The 22946-nt window shown below is 39.6% G+C and overlaps 1 protein-coding gene across 5 annotated transcripts in view; it reads right to left on the bottom strand.

Moving 5' to 3' along the window:
• Window positions 1–22946, bottom strand: part of COLGALT2 (collagen beta(1-O)galactosyltransferase 2) — a 107539-nt gene that overhangs the window by 14077 nt on the left and 70516 nt on the right. For 4 of the 5 annotated variants that reach the window (XM_054452669.2, XM_063648218.1, XM_063648213.1 and 1 more), the window contains 4 exons: window positions 19106–19225; window positions 10062–10138; window positions 6306–6412; window positions 736–868 (listed from right to left, as the gene is read on the bottom strand). In XM_054452669.2, the coding sequence (XP_054308644.1) occupies window positions 736–868; window positions 6306–6412; window positions 10062–10138; window positions 19106–19225 (437 nt within the window). The remainder of the gene's footprint in view (window positions 1–735; window positions 869–6305; window positions 6413–10061; window positions 10139–19105; window positions 19226–22946) is intronic. The other variant, XM_063648215.1, reaches the window with a different exon arrangement.

Below are 22946 nucleotides of genomic sequence, written 5' to 3'. Positions count from 1 at the left end.
CTTGTGGGATGCTGGTTACCTGCTTCTGGATCTGCGTACTGATTAACATGGGTGTGTTGTTCGGTTTGTGAAATTTCCCTGAGCTGTATCTTTTGATCTATATACTTTTATACCTATTTATCACATTTCACTTAAAGTTTAAAGAAAACAAGGGCAGGCACAGACTGGATCATTAAAAGAGAAAGTGTTCAAGGGGCCTTTCTTCAGGGACTTTCTCTTTGGTTGTGGAAACTGACTGTTTATCAGGAACCCCACACACCAATACCCCCTCCAGATATGTCTTGATCTGTAAGACAGGGATTCCACTTCTGGCTCTGCCACTTCTTACCTGGACAAGCTACTTAATAATTTCTTCTTGGGTAAAGGTGGTCTGTCCTTCCCAACCCACCTCACATGACTTCTGTGTGATTTCTTGTATAAAATCACTTAATAAGTGATGTCATAATAGGTATAATAGAAGGCATTCCTGCTAATGATGATAATGAATTAGTAAGAGTGTGGCACATAGGACATGGGTATCTCCCCCGTCACCATCCCAAGTGGCACCAAAGCTACTCCTCCTTGCCCCTTTGTTGCTGGTTTTGGGTCAGAGGGAGACACAAGGCAGGAGCAGCTCTCATGCACATTTCCAGAACAGTTGCGGGCTCACTTTACATCTGGCCCTAATTCACCTACAATAGCCTGCTTTCCTTTCTCCTCATCATAAAACTGCAATCTGAATAAAGCATTATTTACCTCTTTCCAGACTGAGTAGTGGCTGAGAAAGCAGCCAATTTCACCCCTCGTTAGAGGCCTGGAGGAATAGGGATCTCGATAGCCAGGCAGCATTTCAATATTCAGTGCCTTCAGCTGGCTTGTGTTGAGTGCCCTGCATCACACAAAACATGTCTGGAAATTAACAAGTCAAAGGTCCCCACCACAAAGGCCAGAGAAAGAGTGAGTTAGTTCTGCAAACACCCCTCCCCCACACAGACAAAGACCGATAAGCTTCCCTTTATTCCTTACAAGTTCCTCCGGGCTAATGTGTCACACTAGTATTATGAGGTCTGAGAAGACAAGAGGGTATCATATTTTTGTGTATACCTCATAGTGCCCAACATAGTTCTAAGCATCATCAGTTTTTTGACAACATTTAATAAGTACACTCCTATAGAAATTAGCTAAAGTACTGCAATAATCCAAGGAGTGTTTGATCAAGACCCACTGCTGAATCTGTTAACACAGTGAGCTTTGTGAAGTTCACAGCTGCCCTAATCTTAACTTGTTCACCCCAGCCCTACAAAAGCCTTGAAAACCAGTAGCCTCACAACTAAGATAGCGGCAAACCCCACCAACCCAGAAGCCACTGGCAGGGACAAAATGGACTGAGACTCCCCTAAAGACCTGTCCCCAGAAAATAATCTCTATTCAACCTGTCTAGTAGCTCCTTGAAAAGCTGCATTCTCAGAGCTTGTCTTGATTTGACCTGACTCAGAGTTCATTTTCTGTGAAGAGCACTATCTGCAGGTCATTTGTCAAAACCCATGAGCAACAACTGTTTAACATTACAGTTGTTTGAGAAGCATTATCAGTTGATGCTAACAAGAAGCCCATCAAAAAACTTAAAAGGAAAAACTGAGGAATAAGAGGTCCATAGGGAGTTTGATTTGCTCCAAAATATCCCTGAGAATCTAGAAGGCCCCAGGAATATTCAGGGCTGTCCACATGCCCAGGAAAAACTTGAGAAGTCCCTAGTCTCTCACCTCTGGCTGACCTTAAGGATCTGGAAAAAAATGTAGTGAAGGCAAATGAATAAAACACTGCAATGAAGGAAGAATTTGACATAGTAAGTTTTAAAAATTAATACAACCATGTGGTATCTATAAGAGGCAGCCTTTAGATTAAAAGACAAAAATAGGTTGAAAGTAAAAGAATAGAAAAAGATATACCATGTAATCAGCAATGACAAGAGAGCTGGCAGAGCTACGCTAATATTGGACAAAATAAATCTCCTACAAAATTCACGCTAGAGCCAAGGAAGGACATTTTTTAATGATAAAAAGGTTAATCTGGGCCGGGCGCGGTGGCTCACATCTGTAATCCCACCACTTTGCGAGGCTGAGGTGGGTGGATCACAAGGTCTGGCGATTGAGACCATCCTGTCTAACACAGTGAAACCCCATCTCTACTAAAAATACACAAAATTAGCCGGGTGTGGTGGTGGGCGCCTGTAGTCCCAGCTACTCGGGAGACTGAGGCAGGAGAATGGTGTGAATCTGGGAGCTGGAGCTTGCAGTGAGCCAAGATCGCGCCATTGCACTGCAGCCTGGGTGACCGGGCGAGACTCCATCTCAAAAAAAAAAAAAAGGCAATCCATCAGGAAGACATAACAATTATAAATGCATATGAACCTAACAGAACCTCAGAACCATGAAACTGGAAGAATTGAAAGGAGAAACAGACAACTCAACAATAATAGGGGAAGACATCAATATCCCATTTGCAATAATAGAACTAGGCAGGAGGAATACAAGGAAACAGAAGACTTGAATAATATCTTAAAATAATCAGACCTAGTAGGCATCTATAGAACACTCCACCCAACAATAGCCAAATACACACTTTCAAGTGTGCACGGAACATTCTCTAAGAAATACCATTTTTTAGACCATAAAGACCACATGGGTCATAAATTAAGTGTCAGTATACTTAAAAGGATTGAAATCACACAAGCTATGTTCTCCAACCTCAATGGTATGAAGTTAAAAATCAATAACGAAAGGAAACTTGGGAAATTCAGAAATGTGGAATTAAACAATACACTCTTAACCAATGGGTCAAAGAAGAAATCACAAGGGAAATTAGAAAATATTTTGAGATGAATGAAAACACAGCATACCAAAACTTATGCGATACACTTAACATGGTACTTGGAGATATAGTTACAGCTGCAAATGTCTATAGTAAAGTAGAATATCTCAAATAATAATCCTCCCACCCATCTTAAGAAACTAGATAAAGAGAAAATTAAACCCAAAGCAAACAGGAGGAAGAAAATAATAAAGGCTACAGTACAAATAAATGAACTAGAGAATAGAAAAACAATAGAGAAAAATCAACAAAACCAAAAGTCAGTCCTCTGAAAAGATCAACAAAATTGACAATTATTTGCCTAAACTGATGAATTAAAAAAAAGTAAACTCAAACTCAAAGAATGAAAGAGGGGTCACCCCTACTGACCTTATGAAAGTAAAAAAGATTATATGATAATACTATGAACAATTGTATGGCAACAAATTAGATAACCTAGATGAAATGGACAAATTGATAGAAAGGTACAAACTACCAAAATTGACTCAAGAAGAAATAGAAAGTAAATAAACAGCAAGTAAAGAAGTTTAATTAGTGATAAAAAAAAGTTTCCACAAAGAAAAGCCTAGAACCAGATGGCTTCAACTAGGGGTTTCTGCCAAATGTTTAAAAATTGTAACATGAATCTTTCATAAACTTCCAAAAAAAAGAGGAGGAGGGAATGCATCCCAGCTGATTTTATGAAGCCAATATTATTTTGATACAAAACCAAAAACATTATCAGAAAACTGCAGACCAATATCACTTATTAATGTAGATGTGGAAATCTTCAAGCAAATACTAGCAAGAGAATCCAGCAATTTATAAAAGGAATTATACAGCATGACCAAATGGGTCTGAGGATTATCCCAGGGTTGCAAGTTTGGTTTAAAATGTGAAAACCAATCAAAGTAACATACCATATTAACAGGCAAAAGTCACATGTTCATCTTAATAGACACAGACAAACCATTTGACAAAATCCAACACCCTTTTATGATAAAAATACTCAACAAAATAGGACTAAAAGGGACCTTCCTCAACCCAATAAAGGCCATCTGTGAAAAACCCACAATTAACATCATACTTAGCAGTGACAGACTGAATGCTTTCCCTCTAAGATCAGGAACACATCAAGAAACTCCGCACTCAACAGTTCTATTCAACATTGGACTTGATGATCTAGCAAGGGTAGTTAGACATGAAGAAGAAATAAATGGTATCCAGGTTTGAAAGGAACATATAACACTATCTCTACTTGCATGTGACATGGTCTTGTATGTAGAAGATCTTAAGGAATATACACACACAAAGGAAAAAGTACTATTAGAACTGATAAAAAGGGTTCAGCAAGGTTGCAGGATACAGAATCAATATACAAAAATCAATTGTATTCTTATTCATTTAGCAATGAACAATCTGAAAATAGAACTAAGGAAACAGTTCCATGTACCATAGCATCAAAAGAGTAAAATACTTAGGAGTATATTTAACAAAATAAATGCAAGACTTGTATACTGAAAATGACAAAACATCATTCAAAGAACTAAAGAAGATCTAAATAATAAAAAGACATTCCATGATTATGAATCAGAAGACTTCATATTGTTAACATGGAAATATTCTCCCAGTTGATCTACAGACTCAATGCAATTCCTATTAAAATCCAAGCTGCTGTTTTCTTTATTTGTGGAACTTGACAAGCTAATCCTAAAATTCATATGGAAAAAGCAAGGGACCCAGAATAGCTAAAACAAACTTGAGAAAGAATAACAAAATTGAGGGACTCATACTTCTTACATACAAAGCTACAGTCATCAAGACAGTATAGTACTGGCATAAGGATAGACATATAGATCAATCAAATAAAATTGAGAGTTCAGAAATAAACCCTTACATTTATGGGCAACTGATTTTTCACAATGATGCCAAGACAATTCTATGAGGGAAACGAAAGTCTTTTTAACAAATGGTGAAGGGACAAATGGATAACCATGTGCAAAAGAATGAATGTGGATCCCTGCCTTATGCCATATACAAAAATTTACTCAACATAGATCAAAGACCTAAATGTAATAGATAAAACTGTAGAATTCTCAGAAGAAAACTTCATGAAGTAAATCTTCATGGCTTTGAAATTGACAATGGATTCTTAGGTATGACACCAAAATTACTAGCAACAAGAACAAAAAATAAATTGGATTTCATAAAAATGAAAAACTCTTTTGCTTCAATGTATACCATCATGAAAGTGTGACAATTGATAATGCATAAAGTTAAAGAAAATAGTTGACAATTACATATCTGATAAAGGACTTGCATCCAGGATATATAAAGAACTCTCACTACTCAACTAGTTTCCCTGGTCCATGTGTTCTATGAATGGGACTGGGGCTCTTGGAGGTATTTGAAGCAGTGGTTCCTAAACTCTACCGCACCCAAGAATAGGGCTGACAGATTTAGGAAGTGAAAAACACAAAACACCCAGTCAAATTTAAGTTTCAGATAAATAATGAATCATTTTTTAGTATAACCAAGCCCCACGTGATGTTTGGGACAAATTTAACTGGCTATCCAGTATTTTATGTGGCAATCCTATCCAAGAATCACCTTGAGGCTTCTTAAATGCAGATCCTGGGTCCAGCCTCAGAGAGCATAATTCAGCAGGTCTGAGATGGGACTGAGGGAGCTGCCCCCTTAACCATCCCTGGGGACTGTGATGTGAGTGTCCGGGTCACACTTTGAGAAACACTGATGAGATTCTCTAAGGGAGTCATACGAACTTCAACAGCTGCTAGCCATACTCCTTAGTTGGGGTTATGCAAATAGAAAACAAAGCTACTGATATTCTAAACCAACATATAACATGGAAAGGCACATTTAATAAAAATCTATGCCTTGAAATAGTTTAGGGTGTCAAATAAAAGGGCAAAGCCGAACAAGATAAAACAAAAAGAAGGGATCTAACTAGGTTCCCTGTGTTACTTTCCTGCCATATTTCCAGGAAAAGTGGCCATTATGATTGGTCCAGGCAGATTATGGCAGGCATCTCATGCAACAGGAAATGTAGACTTTTATGCATTTTTCCATCTATTTTCTTCAGATTGCCCAAGTTTCAGCACTTTATGCTCTAATTCAGCTCTGAACACAATTCTGAACCCATTCCTTCTGTTACACTACAGAAAGCTGAAAACCACCACAACTGTTGCCTGAACCCCCAGAGACGGGACAATCACATCCAATGTGAGCCTTCAGCGTAATGAAGACCAAAGACCACTGGCTGGTGAGTGGATTTCAGGCCTGCTCTACAGGATGAAATTAACTTAAGTGCTACTACAGGTGGCCGTTTTAAAAATATGACTATCCTCTAATGACTGAAGAGACTTAGAGCCCCACCTGGGACTAACTCTCTGTCAGAGAAGACACATCCCCACTCCAATCACATCTGCAATGGGAGAAGAAACCCAACAACTCACTTTCCATCCACAGCCTCAACAATCTTGACCTCAATCTCCTGTTCATACAGTGTGCGCAGCATCCGGTCCCGCCTGTCCTTTCTGCGTTTGAGGTTTATCATGAAAATCTAATGCAAGAAGAAAAAGGGAAAAGACATATAAATTACTCAAGTCTTCTTTTAGGCTGTTTGAAAAGTTTAGTAAATGTTTTAAATAGAAGAAGGAGAGGAAAGGATAGGAAGAACTGTCGTAAAAATTCATTTCTATCTCATATCAGTGTTTAAGGTAAATGATACTAATTCAAATTGAATTATTTTCAAAACTCAACTCTTTGTAGTGACTTAACTCTCTTTGTTTCTCTGATGTTCATTGATAAATATGTTCTCCCTTCTCTTGAAATAGGAAAGTTAAAAAACTACTCTTTAAGAGGTCAAAGGACAATATGATCCTATGTTTAGAAAAACCTAAAGATGCCACCAAAAAACCATTAGAATTGATAAACAGCTTCAGTATAGTTGCAAGATACAAAGTCAACACACAAAAATCATTAGCATTTATATATGCTAACAACAAACAATCTGAAAAAGAAATAGAAAAAGCAATCCCATTTACAATAGCTACAAAAAAATTTAATAATACTTAGGAATAAATTTAACCAAGAAAGTAAAGATCTTAATAATCAAAACTATAAAATACTGATGAAAGAAATGGAATGATATTAAAAATAGATATCCCATGTTCATAGATTGGAATAATTAATATTGCTATAATGTCCATAGTATCAAATGTGATAAACAGAGTCAATGCAATCCCTATGAAAATACAAATGACATTTTTCATAGAAACAGAAAAAAAATCTTAAAATTTTCATGGAACCACAAAAGACCCTGAATAGCCAAAGCTGTCCTGAGCAAAAAGAACAAGGCTCAAGGCAGCACACTACCTGCCTTCAAAATATGCTACAAAGCTATAGTAACCAAAACAGCATGGTACTGGCATAAGAATAGACAACACACAGACCAATGGAACAGAATAGAGAACCAGAAATAAGTGCACACATTTACAGCCAACTCATTTTCAACAAGGACAACAAGAGTTACAGATAATGAGGATGTCCTCACTATTCCCAGATTTAATGAACCATAGAAGTATCTAAAGCTTTGTGAATGCCATTACAGGTAAATCAATGTTTTAACAAATAAGGTCCTTTTGCTACAAACAGTAAGAAACGTTTTAAATGTTAAACTAGTGACTTTAACTGCCAGTGAGAAATGATGATGACACATAGCATGGTAAAACAGAAACCTATAGAAACAAGTCAGGTGGTGTTGACTTCATACTGACTAACCATCTGGATGACTTTGAGGAGACATTAACGTTTCTGGGTCCAGTTCTATAAAAATAGGGAGGTGAACAAACTCGTCTTTCAAATTCAGTACAGATTAAAATGTCTAAGATAGGTGGTTTATAATAAAGTTGGCTTTCTGCTATGGCCAGAATAAAGGAGAAACTTTGTCTTAGAACCAGTCTGGAGTTCAGATTGTACTGTGTTAAGGTTTGGTTTACATGGTCGTTCTGAATGCAGTCATAAATATATGTTTCACTGGAATTAACAGCTACACTAACTAAAATTTCAACTCTTCCTTGCAAAATATTCTCATTTCTAACCATTTATAAATCCCTGGGCATAGAAACTGATGGAGGAGCAAGATATTCTCTTTGAAGAAATTGTCCACCTGATTTAGGGCCAAGTAGATTAAGCGCATCCTAATTTTACTACCTTTCTTGTTTACCTAACTAGGTAATTATTTTGTAAAAAACATAATTTTCTGTGGTGACTCTATTTGCCTTATTACTTGGGACTTTATAACTTAATGGGTTGTGTTCTTTTAGTCAGAATCAGACTGTGATGGGTCATGCCTCATCCCCTAATTTTCCAGATATGGAAAGGAAAGGGCATTTTCTCAGGTATAAACATGAAGCCACCTGAGGTCACTCTAAGAGAATAAAACCAAAACAGAACAAAAAATCAACAGAAATAAATCCAAAAAGGCCCCCAAAACCAGAAACCTCCAGTCTGGGAAGACTTTTAGTAAATAACAATCCAGTTCCAGTCCCTGCCAGGACAAGTGCAATAAAACTGTAGCCACGAAGTAAAAACACAGACGGCTTGCTCATACTTAGTGAACAGTAAACAGAGAAAAGAGTGTCACAGCCAAATGCAGCCCAGACACCACCAGTGAGGTCACAGAGTCCGAGGAGGATTGAAAAGCCCCTGAAAAGTCCTTTTTCTACCATGCTATCTCTGTTTCATACAGAGAGGTGACTAACCTCAGACTCAGGAAAGTAGAGTTTCCGAGCCTGTGCCACTTCACGGAGTTGGCCTTCTCCTGAAGGGCTCTAGGAGTGACCCAGTCCTTACACCGTGTCCTGCCCAAAGAAGACCAGAACTGGAAGATCCTGGTTTTGTCTTATTTTATTTGCTTTGGTTTGGTCCTCATAGGAATGTTTTTAGGAGGAGAAATGAATCTATGTAAGGACACTTGGGTCCTTTCACCTAGGGAACCGAGAGAGAGCCGTAGGGAGGAAAGCTACAGTAATATGTGGAAGCTGGTCCACTGTGGGTATGGGACAACCTTCTCTGTAGCCCTGATCATTTTTAAAAACTATTTGCAAATGAGTCTTATTCCTCTCTACTACATGTAGCTCATCTCTTCTCATTCTGCCCTTTGTGGAAATGGCATAGTAGCTGTTAACTCTTCCCCATTTAATATTCATGAAATACTCTTTCCCCCTTCCTGAAGTATAGCTCCAAATCAGTTTTATGGAAGAAATCTTAATTCTGAGTTCTAGCGTCAAATCCCTTTGAGAAGGCTGTACTCTGGGGACATGTACATATATGTATGTATATGTTACCATGTGATAAACAAGGCATCTTCCTTCGATTAATCAGTGGCAATGAGCACCAAGCTCAAAGCCTGATCTGTTACATATCCAGAGTCCATGGAAGAGTTCTCCGTTTGTGGACTCCTGAGGCACTGCCCTAGCTTCTAGACCACCAAGCTCCTTCTGAATACTGTTCAGCAGCTACAGGAGACACCCATGAGAGAGTCAGTGACGTGGAGTCACAATCCTTGCCAAGTATCTGTTATGCATATTACCAGGAGGGGAACCTCTTAATATTTCTGCTTCATTCTTTATACAACTAAAACGTAATAATAAATACTACCCTTAGAATATTACTAGGAAGTTCTTGCCTGCTGAAAGGCAGAATTTTAGAACAAATATGTTTTTTTTCTTTCTTTGTCCTCTCAACCCTGCTCTCCAACCTTTTTCCATGGAAGAATAGTAGAAAGAAAAGAAAGCTCAGAAAGTTCCAGAATAGTTTCCACTTGCTCAGATGTGGCAGAATAAAGCTAAAGTCCTCCATATCTAAAACATGTATCCTCTCTATCTTACTCTTGAATTTTGATAAAAAGGTTGATTAAAAATATCACAATATCTGCTCCTAGAAAATATCAAATTCACTTTCATTACTAAATGGTAGTTTCTTTCTAAGTAAATGATTAACTACCTTTTATCATGATACTCCTTTTTTTAAGATAAGGAAACTGAGGAACAACAAAAACCAAGTAGTTTTCCCAAGACCTCAGAGCCATTTCAGCAGCCAGGCCAATCTTGCTGGCTCTCAGATGCAAGCTCAGGCTTGTGTTCCAAAATGAACACACAAGCCTGCACACGCGTGCATGTGCACACACATATAGACACCTTTCCTACCTCATCAAATCCCATCTTGTCTGGATATTTAGGGACAACTGAGACATACTGGGAGGGTTCCATTGGAGGACGGTCAACTGGAAGACACAAGAAACATGCACAGTGCTTTGTTAATGAAAGGGTCAGAAATCAGAATTCCATCCGCATGCCTGATCTCTAGGGTTGGAATGCAACTTGCAAATACAGGGCAGGGGACAATGGCAGCAGTTCTCCAGGACTGAGTAGCCACACAGGAACCCTGCTGGTCAGGGCACTGTTTCAAGAGCATTTGTTTATATGGAGATTGCAATATTTGCTCCACTTCCCTTAAGACTTATTTCAAGAATATTTGGGAGGCAGTTTAGGATAATGGTTAAGAGGAAGAGCTCCAGAGTCGGATGATCTGGGTCCAAACCTTGGTTTGTGAAGGAGTAGGAGAGTTAGGGGACCTCTTTAAGCTCATTTCTTTGGTGTAAAGTTGGGATAATAGAAGTGTATCTGTGTTATAAAATTTAAATGAGACCTGCGTGCAAAGCACTCACCACTTTAACATAGTAAATGCTCAACAACTGTTAGCTAGTACTTACTATGGCCCATAATGAAAGAGCTCAGAAATAGGCTAGAATTTTTATTGAAAAACACTTTTTTCTCTGCATTTAAAATTGTCAAAGTTTGGGACTATTTTTATCCCACCTGGGCAGGTTCAGCTGTGGGTGCGCAAAAGGTCCTTTGCTTTAACAGGATCTAACCACGGAGAGCTGGCCCATGTCTAATGGGAAGATTCCAGCTGGGAGTGACACTACTTCTTCAATAATGAAAGTTTTATTTATTTGATACTCTAAAAATGCTTCCTTTGCAAACTATGTATTTTAAAGGTTGGAAGTAATATTGGTTAAGAAACCTGAGAAGGCCTTGAAGAATGTTTAGTATTATAAAAATTCAAAGTCCTCATTTGATTTTCCTTAAAGGGATAATACAAAGAAAATTTAAAATGATAGCTGGTAACTGGATTGTTGAAAGAACTATGGGTAATGGCCATGACTACTGTAACGTATCTGTTCACCTCTATTCCAGGCACAGGGGAGGAATACACTCTCTTGCCCTTGAAGTTACTCAGGGCTATATGACTTTCTGGGGAAAGTTTACAGTGTGGTGCTGCTGCTCCACTCTCCAAGAGCTCCCCCGACACTGCCCCTGGTCCCACCACTGTGCTCATAGCGGCATGTGTGGATATGGAGCAGATGTGAATTGGAAGCAGCCTGGAACATTGCATCAACACATGGAGGGCAGCTCCCGGGAAAGACACCCGCTCTGCAGACTTGGATAGCAAGAAATAAGCCATTGTTGTATGAAGCCAATCAGATTTTTACATTCCAGCATAACTTTGCCCATCCTGAGATACTGTCCAAAGGGTATGATCTGTTTAACTTCACTGAAATACTATAGAGAAATCCTGACATCCAATTTTACTTATTGGCGAATGATGTGAAATTCTAGAACATAGTGAGACAGAGTTCTTAAGCCAAACACAAGAGCTGGTCTCATTACTTCAAACTTGACACAGTCATATTTCTGTGCATATGCAGTGCATGTGTTTGTCTTCCCAATAGCAGCCCAGAATATTCTGGTCCTTTCTGCTCCACTCCACTCCTTATTAGTTTCTTTTAAAATCAACGGGGAGGGTCCACCAGGTACAGGGTTAGGTTTTTAAGAGAAAGAAGCTTGATGTGCCAGCTTCCTCCTGTTCATGATATGGTCTGAGGAGCTGTCTTGCTCTCCCCTCCTGGGGCCTGAGACTTGGGAGGATGTTATATTTTGAGTTACCCATTCTAGGCTGCTGGTCTCCTTTGGACTCACATGGCCTGTGTGGCTTTAGCATTTCAGCCAAAGAGACTGCTTTTAGCCACTTTGTTTCCATCAAACATAGGCAGTCATAGCATTCACAGGACAAGTGTTGCAAAAAAAGCCACAAGTGGTTGGCTCCCGAAAGTCATCACTGAGCAAAAATATCAGAGAAGTGTGCTTAGGTTTTGCCACTGAAGGCAGCAGTAAGCCATAGAGGAAAACAGGAAGTGATACAGTGAGTCAGACCTAAGAAACTTAGTCTGTGGGGAGAAGGATGTATCTTTGCTGACAACAGACTTGAAGGTTAGGTATATCCTGGCTTCTGTTTGTAGTCATTTCTGACTCCATCATTCATAATTGATCTGGTCTCTCATTAAATTCCTTCCTGGAAATAATCCTTCCCTGTACTGCCACTTGGGACAATGGGCTTCATTGCTTTCGGGATAGTTTCAAGATCCAATGTGAATAATTACAGCCATTGTTACAGAGGTCTTATCACTCATAGAACCCAGAGTTCTGTAAGTGATATATATGTCACATATATACTTGACATATATAATCACATATATTTAATGTTCACATGTACCATGGGATATGTATGAGTGTCTCCATTTTTATAGACAAGGAAACAAACATTAAATAACTTGCCCAAGATCACAGAGCTGGTAGAGCTGGTATTTGAACCTAGGTCCTACTCCTCCACCGGAGCTCTTAATTCCCATTCCACATCATCCCCAGAGCTAGTTCTTGGTGGCCACTGGTATTAGCCAATGAGGCAACTGGGCTGGGTCCAGAGTAGCTCATTTAAGCCCAGTCATGTCTGGAAAAGTACTGATAGATTGTACTTGGATCAAATCCTACCGCTTCTTCTCTATAATTTCTCCTGAACTTCTTCCATTGCTGCAGCCTAGCTTGGGTCCTTACCCACTGTGCCTGGGCTGTTTTTGATTTTTTTCAAACACTCACATGCTCTCAGTCTTTCCTATTCTAATTAATCATGCTCACTGTTGTCAAAATAATCTTCCATCACACAGCTCTGTTCTCGACCATAACAGTCACACTCAACACTACATTTAAGGGCTTAATAGGTTGCTAGGTGTTTTCATAGTCACCATGTAATTTTATCTTCACATTTTTGTGGTGGTTGGTTTTTTTTTACAAATAAAGAAACTGAGATCAAGCCAGATGTAGACTTGTCCAAGGTCAAATACTGGGTGATTGGTAGAGCTGGAACTCAGTTTTAGACCTCACTTCAAATCCAATTATCTTAATAATTTTTACATGATGTACTGTTGTCTCAAAATGTCAATACTGAGAGCAGGTACCTGAGACTTCCTACCACTTTATGCTGTAATTTGCAAGAGTAATCTCCTCATGCTTTATAAACCATTTAAATCTAACATCTTTATAAGATCTGGCCTCCTGTCATTCATCTCCCAAAGGCAGCACATCCCCAAATTCTCTGTGCAGCTTCTAATGTACTAAATGAGTTATCACATGAAAAGAGATGGGCACAGTGCTTTTAATAAGTGCTAGTCATTGTCGTCATAACTCTTCTCCCACCTCACTCAAATTCTTCAACTCTGATTTCTAAAACTCCAGTCCACAATTCAGAAATTCCCTGACCATCCCCTTCACAAGATTTTCAATTCTCATCCACTGATGCCTGATAAAACCCTAATCCTGGTTAAACCCGTTGCCCACTTACTCAGCACCAAGAGGACTACTGTGAGAAACATACACAATTGTGTTGACTGAATCACTTCAAAGCTACAATCACAGATGTCAAATTGGCACTTGACACCACCAAATGATGTAACTGTCCTTTCATAGTAAATTTATTTTCCCACTCTTTGAGAGATTGTATCTTTTGCCTTCTCTCTCCTAAAATCTCCAAAATCTCTGTCTAGCTCATGACTGGCCTATATACTTCAGAAAGAAAATATTCAAAATCAAATTAGATCTACCTTTTCAATCCACCTCAAGTCCACAAACCAAACTGCATGTGTATCAATACATTCTGCCATCCCATCTGCCACAGTAGATGAAGTTTCTATCTAGTATAGCCTCTCCAATATTGTTCTGGGCTGCAACCCGGGACAAAAACCCTCTTGTTTTCACCTTACAATTACCTTCTCTTCTACATCATCAAGATCTCCTTATATATTGGATCCTTGTGATTGGCATACAAACCTACTGTTATATTTCTATTTTTTTTAAAAAGCAGTACAAACAGACAAACCCAACCTAACCAGAAAAACTTTTCCCTTGACCTCTCACCCCCAACAGCCTCCATCCGATTTCTCCATTCCCCATCCCATCAAGATTCAGCTTTCTCATCTCCCCATTGGCTTCTCTTCAGTCCACTTGAATGGATTTGTGTTCTCATCATTGCACTGAAGTGGCCCATATCAAGGTCATCACAGACCTCTCTCTTGATGGAACCAGTGACCAATTCTTTATCCTTATTTTCCTTGGCTTCTCAGCAGCATCTTGGCTCTATCTTGAAACACTTCTCAATTTTTCCTCCTAGCTCTCTGGCTGTTTTGTCTTCCCCAGGGATCTGTCCTCTTCTCATCCTATGTTCTTTTACTGCATGAGTTCAGACTGTTCCACGGCTTCAAATATCCTTCTGATGCTGATGATTCTCAAATATCTGTCTCTAGCTGGAGTTTCTTCCCTGAACTCCAGACTCATATATCCAACTATCTTCTGCCTTTCTATTTAGATGCCTATTAAATATCTTAAGCTTACGTGACCAAAACTACCTCCCCACCCCCCAGTCTTTTTCTATAAAGTCTTTCCCATCTCAGTAAATGGCATATCAGGCTAAAATCTTGGACTCATTCTTGATTCCTTTCTTTCCTTCACGGACTGCATTCAGGTCTCTGTAAGTCCTGTTGCTCCACCACCAAAATATATCCTCAACCTGTCTGTTTCTCATCACCTCCTTGCTAGAGCTCACATCTCAATCACCATCATGTCCCACCAGGAGAGAGGTACTGGTCCCCCACACTCTAGTATCCTCACCACAGCCCAAATGTTCCTTCTAAATGCATGAGTCACATCAGGCCATGCCCCCTCTGCCCCACCCTGTCTTCCACGGATTCCCATTACTCTTGGAGTGAAATCTAAATTCCTTACCATGGCCAGAATGTTCGGTGTGATCTGGACATTTCTTCTTCCATTACTTCACCTCCCTTGACCCAACTCATTCTATATACCCCAATCATGCTGGCCTTTTGCCCCTGGAACACCCCCAAGCTTTTCCTGTCTAACAGTTTTTACATGTGCTCTTCTTTCCACTTGGGACATTCTTCACCCAAATATTCATATGGCTGCTTCCCAGATATATTGTCTGTTATCTAACTCTCTGTGTTAGAATATAAGTTCCCTGATGGCAGGGCTTCTGCCTGTTTTGTTCACTGCTTTATGCCCAGCATCTTGAACAATCTGCGGGGTACAGTATGTGTTAAATAAATCCTTACAGCCTGATTATCTCTTCTAACACCTTCATTGGCTCCTTAAGAAAGGAATTCTTCTTTAGCTGAGCATTCAAGGACTACAACAATGAAGCCACCCCACCCTCTCAAACTTTATTTCTGCCTACTGTTTTAAGTCAGCTCTCCTTCAGCACGAGAATACTTTGTCTTTTCTTGGTCTGTTTCCTCTGCCTGTAGTGTCCTCACCATACCACTCTTCTTGTTTAAATTTTACACTTGTACGCAAGCTTAGCTTAAGAACCATTAGGACTTGAGGCTCTCCTGGATCACACAGGCCATAGCAATCTCTTTCTATCCCAAATTCCTATTTCTTTGATATTTTCTCCTTTCTCAAAATGCTATACTGTGTTGTTAGTGTTTTTTTAAACATCTGTCTGTTTCGCCTATTAAGTCATACATACCTGAAAACAGAGAATTGATCATAAAATGTTTTGAATCCCCAGTACCTTCAGAGAAGACGCATACATTACAGGCATTCTATGTTTGCTCACGAATAAAATGCATGTACTAATGCAAGCTTGTTCAACCGTGGCCCGCAGGCCACATGTGGCCCAGGATTGCTCTGAATGTGACCCAATACAAATCTGTAAACTTTCTTAAAACACTATGTGATTCTTTTTGTGATTTTTTTTTTTTTTTTTAGCTCATCAGCTATTGTTGTGTTAGTATATTTTATGTGTGGCCCAAGACAATCTTTCTTCTTCCAATGTGGCTCAGGGAAGTCAAAATATTGGACACCCCGTTCCTATTCTTCAATCAGTATAGTCTTTCTAACAACACTATTAGCAGCCATTTATTTACTGCTCATTGGGTTCCAGGCACTATGCAAAGTGTTTTTAACACCTAGTTAATCTTTTATTAGAGAAAGATACTTGACTGATAGGATTTTGTCATTAACAACTTTTTATTAATCTTACATGGACTTCTAGGCCATATTTCTGCATTATACCCCTCAAAATTTTATTTTTCCAACATTTTCTTACTCCTATTATGTTCTATATTTTTAAAATTCAGGAAAGGACGTAAGTATAAGAATGAAATAAAATGCAATATGTAAAGTGCTTAGCACTAGAGGTGGCATGTGTTGGGAGATCAATGATGAAAGCTATAATTTACAGGTTCTTCTCAAATGAACTCTACCTGGCTAGCATGGTAGTGTGCATATTCGTAATTTGCAATCATTAAAATCTTTATTGATGACATGTGCATTTCTATGTACTGAGAATTTCTACTGTCAGCCCTGTGGGAGAAAACAAGAGAACATAAGGTCTGGCTGGCCTCTCTCTGAGGCCAGAGAGACTCTCCCTACTTGGGAGTCGAGACCGAGAGCCATGACACAGGGATAATCAGGGACAGCACTTTATCGAGAGGTAAATGGAGTCATAATAATAGCAACATCTCATTATTTTATGGAGTTGATATACTCTTTTATTTGCTCTTCTCAAATTGCAAAATCACTCTATAGATGAAGAAACTAAAGTCCTGAAATCTGATTCTCCCTTCATAAGTGACAGTGTCTAAGTTCGAGCCCATTATTCTGGCTTTGGGTTCAGTGCCTTTGTCAATACAGTTTTCATTCATTCATTTGCTCATTTGTTCATGCATTCAGCAGATATTTTTTTGGTAACAACTATATGCCATGCACTGTGCTAGGTGCTTGGGATACAAAGCAATAAGATGCCACCCATATCCTTTAGGGCCTAGAACACAGGGAAAGCGGCAGAAAAAGTATGTATTAAAGAAATTCGCAAAGGAGATGTCTGAGGGCTGGGTTCAAGAAATACTGTCACAGTAAACCAGCTCCTTGTTTCATCATTTCATCATCATTCATTCAGTCATTTAACAAATATTTGCTGGGCATCTGCCACATGACAGACAATGTGCTAGGTCCTGAGACTAATACGATGAAAAAGGAATTTATAGTGTAGGAGCAAGGGAGTGGGAAACAGATACTCATAGACAACTCAATGGATCTAAAAATAAACTCATGGTCTCTCTTTTCCTTTTTTTTTTTTTTTTTGAGATGGAGTCTCACTCTGTCACTCAGGCTGGAGTGCAATGGCATGATCTTGGCTCACTGCAACCTCTGCCTCCTGGGTTCAAGCAATTCTCCTGCCTCAGCCTCCCGAGTAACTGGGACTACAGACGTGCACCACCACGCCCAGCTTATTTTTGTATTTTTAGTAGAGACAGGTTTCACCATGTTGGCCAGGCTGATCTTGAACTCCTGACCTCAGGTGATCCACCTGCCTCAGCCTCCCAAAGTGCTGGGATTACAGGCATGAGCCACCACACCAGCCATGGTCTCTCTTTTCAAACCTCTCCTTTATTCTACATGCCCTATTCCATTTAAAGTTCCTAAAATCACCCCCAGACACTCAAGACAGAACTTGAGAGTTTTCTCTATGTCTCCCTTTTGCTTATCCACCTACAATCAACTCTTGGCTATGTCCTTTCAAGCCTATGCCCTAAGCTTCTGTTCCTTCCTCTCCATTCCCACTGTTACTGCTGTAGCTCAGGTCCTCACCACCTTTTGCCCAGTAGCTGTGAAATGTCCAAAGTGGTCTCTTCACCTCTGGCCTCAGACCAGCAGCCACTGTCCATGCATCCCATGCATGCTCCACCTACACTTCTCTTACCTCTAGAGTGACCTTTCTAAATCCAAATTCAACCTGACATTTCTGTGCTAAAATCTTCTTGAGAGTGCCTGTCCTTTCAGCTAAAGCACAAATACCTTCTTATACATCAGAGCCTCTTGGCGGGGCTCCTGCCCACTTTCTAGCCTCAGTTCCTGCCGTTCCTCCCTAATCACCTCCACTGCCCACATACACACCTCCTATGCTTTACTGATGAATAATAGAAAATAGTCCCTGCTTTGGGAAGCCATTTCAGCATCTTCCCCTAGGTTAGGTGGATTGGTTACTTTCTCTTTTAGCCACCATTGTACATCACACATAATAAAAAGCATAACTACTGATGACTGAGCACAGCAATTCATGCATCATGCCAGACCCAGAGGCCATAACAATAGTGTTTAAGGACATGAACTTTGGAGACAGCAAGATGGGTTCAAATCCCAATCTGTCATTTGTTTAGCAGAATGATCTAGGGCAAGTTACTTAAGGTAACATCTCATTATTTTTCATCTTTAATATGGGCATAATAAAACCCCTTCATTGAGTTGTTGCAAGGATTAATGAAACAATGTACAAAAAGTGCTTAGCACTTTATGATGTAACAGTGGTATCTGTTACATCATGAGCTATTATTAAGTTAAAGTTATAACTACTGTGGCTGTATTAGCCTTTTTACATATACCATGATGAATCTGCCCAAAAACCCTGGAAGTTTTCATTATTTCCATTTTACAACTAAGGATATTACTTGCTCAAAGTCATATAATTAGAAAGCAGCCAAGTTAGGGTTTAAGTCCACACCACAAAACACTATTATAGCAATTATCAGATCTTTTGGAAAGTATTTACTTGTGTACCCAGTGCTCTTCCAGGATGGGAAGCTCCCAGAAGGCAAGACCTTGTTATATTCATATTTCCCACAGGAAAAGTTTAGGAAAGAATGAACAAATGAATAGCTATGTATTCAGCCAGGGGAGACTGATGGCTGTGAAATTCCAATCCTGGAAGAGGAGGGAAGTGGCTAGCATGGCCACTGTGGCAATGGAACAAGAGCCATCCCCTCTGCTCCTGGGTCACTCACTCATTGCTTCAATCTGCACATGGATGAGGTTCTCGATGTCTTCCTGCAGTGTCTGATGGGGCTTCAGGGGGATGGGCAGGTAGCCATAGTGCTCTCTGTTGCAGAGGTACATCTGGATGCCTGAGGATCCAAGAGAGGGACAAAGCCAACAATCAGAAAACACACTGCTGAGTGACAAGTGAGGAGAAGGAACCTGAACTGTGTCTGATGCTGAGTTTGACACTGCAATTAAATAAGTGGTTGTTTCAAGTATGTCTATAGACCTAAAAAATGCTCCTTTATTAAAAAAGTAAAACACAGCATTGGGGACTAATAAAAACACTGGGCTATTTTTCAGCCCAGAGGAAATTGATTTTTTTCTCTCTGAAGAAAAAGCAAACTCATGGCCTGGAATGAACAAAAAAGTCATGAAAGGATCAAAAGGGAGGCAAGGAATTCCCATTCCGGAGAGCAGAATGGAATACTGTAATCCACCTACAGGAAATAACAAGAAAATGAGGAATGAAATCCATACTTGATATGAAAGCAAACAGGAAAATTCTGTAACGCTGACAGATTATTAAAGCTAAATCTAGGCATACATAGAACAAAAAATGAAAAAACAAAGGAAATTTAAAATTCTCCAAGATTCTCCCTGGTTTTATTGTTTCCCTTAGCAGGCATGGATTTGGAGCCAATCAACAGACATGAAACTTCCAAAATCAGTTCATATAGAGACAAAAGAGTCTGCATTTCAGAATGTCCTGTTAAGAACCTGTAGTGTGACAATACCAGAAGTATGCAATACCCTTCTCATATTCATATTGTTCTTCATAGCTCCACCTGATAACTTGCAGAGTTATAAGGCATCTGTGTTTAACCAGACGGCTAGAAATACAGGAATCAGGATGGTCTCATACAGATCATTGGTCAGCAGTTGACACTCCTGATCAATGAAAAGACTGCTTAGTGAAAAGGATGAGTCCGCCATGTATCCCAGCCTCTGGTCCATGTATCCAAGCCTCTGATTTGTTAATTGTGATAATCGTCAGTGTTTTCTGGAGAGATAATTATCTGCATAGGGACTTCTCTATTTTGTGCAGATGAAATTTCCTCCAGTCAGCTACATCATCTGTCAAATCTGGTGAAGCTGTCTCATGGAATTAAAAGAGAGGAAGGAGAAAAGAAAATAACCTTTATTCCCTGCTTTTACTGAATCTGGTTTGAATCAAGGCTGGTCTACCAAGCACTGTCCCTTCTCTTGCCTTCACCGAGCAAACTCATTAGCTCTGCTGTTTGCCCACATGAATGCTTCTGGGGAGCTTCAAAGTGCACCTTCTTGTAAAGTCATGATGAATTCAGGAAGTGGAAGGAAAAAGATATTAAAGGTGCATCTCTACCCTAATTAGGCAAACCATTTTACCATTTAACTTTCTGAGGCTTCCATAAAAAAATATGATACCTATCCAAACTATCCATCAAGTGTGAGGGTACAAGGAAGGCATTTTTAGACATGCAAGACCATAATATATTTACTTGCCATCATACTTTCTCAGAAAGTTACTGGATGATGTGACAGAAGGATGAGGAGGAAAGGAAGGAAGAGGAGGAGGAGGAAGAAGAGGAGGATGATTACAACCAGCAAGAAAGATTATAAACAACACGAACAGGAGAGTCAGTGTATAAGAGAAGAGAAATAAGTCTTACGTTGATAGCTGCAGCACCACTCAGATTAGAATATATTAGAAAACTCCAGAACAGACAACTTCACAAACATGGAAAAAAAGGACATCTGACAAATCTGAATATTCTGAGAGGAGTTTGAGGTAATTAGTGATTGGTTTTGGATCATACTAGTAATAACAAAACTAAGCAAAAAAAAAAAAAAGGCAATTATTAAAGGAATTGCCTCCAAAGAAAATTAATGGCGAAGGAAAACTAATCATAGCCTATAAATGACCAAGCTTGGATGTTTACAACAAGAACACTGACCATCAATCTGTTTGAAATTACATTGGGAGAACAGGGTGATGAGAAGAATGTGTTTGCATGCAGAAGGCAAAAGGCAGAAAGAGAGCTAACTCCTCACAGTCTATAGTGGAGAGTCAATAAATAATGCCCCAGGTGAAGTCAGAAAATCAAGAAGTAGCAATGCATGCATATTATTTAACATGGATGTAAATATTATACTAAAATGATCACTTAAAGGAGATAAAAGTGGTTGCCTTCTGGAGGACAGAAATGATGCAGGGTGATGTGCAGGGGACTGTTCATTTCTTAATAAACCATGGGGAACTATATGAATACTTTCAACCATGTGCATGGGCAGTTTGATAACAGAAAATTTAAAATAAAATGTGTTAATAATTAGATAAAGTCTATGAAAGAGTCTGCACTCCCAGTGAATGCTGCTTCTGAGGAAGACAATTTTTCTTTTGAAAAAGAAAAGTGAATTACGCTACATTTTGAAGGACTTTGTTTTTCTTTTAAACATATAAAACATTTTCTTGTACTCACATAGTACCTTAACATTGCAGATTGATATAATTATCCCTATCTTTGGTGATGAAAAATCAGACTCAGGCTGTCACTTGTCCAAGGTCACATAGTAAGTCATTAGTGCCAAACCTTTGTCCCTAAAGAGCCAATGCCAAGTGCTTTCTACCCACCCAGTAATTGGAAACTCAGTTCCAAGACCATTAGTCACTAGGGGATTGCCATCCCTCCACATGGGGACAAATTTGATCACTACCAGTGGTGTCCAGGATCTGTCTGCCCATTGCCCATATCACTTGCCTCTTTTGAGTCACATCAGACATTTGGAAGACGACTGGCTGGCGCCAGGATGGTTCCTGTGGCCGTGATACAGAACCCAGATCACTGGCCACAGTGGGAGGTGAACTCTTGACCCTGGACTCATTACAGCCACAGAGACTCGCCTATGACCACACGTGCTGTCTTCTTGGGCTAGAAGGGTGGCCAAGCCCCGCTCACCAGCACACTTGGATTGCTCCTCACTCATCACCCACATGGGGCAATGGCTAGAGTCTGGGGTGAAAGATTTAGGACCAAGGTTTGTGGTTGGATGGTCCTGCCTGGGACATGGATGATACACAGCCAGGGAGCTTCAGAAGAGTGAGAACAAAAGAATACCAATCATATTTCATGAAGAAAGAGGAAAGTGCTTTGCTTTGAAACTAAGAAAGGAAGAGCCTAGAGACATGCCCCGGGCTGCACATGACTCCCAGGCTCATTCATGTTTCTCTTGAAAATACTTAGAGATAAGTACAATATTACCTCAAAATCCACAGCTGTCAAGAAATACCTTTCGTTTCCCCAAAATGACAGTGAATCTTTCCTGCCTTGACTCCTGCCCTGTTCATGGTCTGCACCACCAATCTGGCCCTTAGCTTTCACTGCTTCATGACTATTAGTTGTGTTTTCACATGTAAAAATCTTAAGTCCCAACTAACACCGTGCCAGGAACAGAAGGAAAAACTTGGGAGTTCATCCTCTCTCTTTCCCTTTCTATCTCCTCTTCCCAAATGAGTCACCAAACGACTTTGGGTGTCTACCTGCTTTCAGTGTTCTAAAAAAGCCTTTGCAAAGTCTGACCAATAACACACAAAGTCCTGGTGAACAGGCCAAGCACAGGGCAGAGCTGAAAAATTCCTGCTTAACCTGAATCACTTTTCTCATCCCAATATCCAGGTATTGGTTTCATACAATGTATCATAATAATTTAGTGCATGGGGTCATAATAATGCTTTGTGCAGTGACTATAAAGGAGGACTCTGTTAGGCAGTGCCATTCGTGTAATTGTTAATATCTCACTTTCTTGGAACATCCTAACTTCAACCTC

The sequence above is a fragment of the Pongo pygmaeus genome, chromosome 1, assembly GCF_028885625.2.
Source record: "Pongo pygmaeus isolate AG05252 chromosome 1, NHGRI_mPonPyg2-v2.0_pri, whole genome shotgun sequence".
Lineage (NCBI taxonomy): Eukaryota > Metazoa > Chordata > Mammalia > Primates > Hominidae > Pongo > Pongo pygmaeus.
This window is presented reverse-complemented; position numbering and strand designations above follow the sequence as displayed.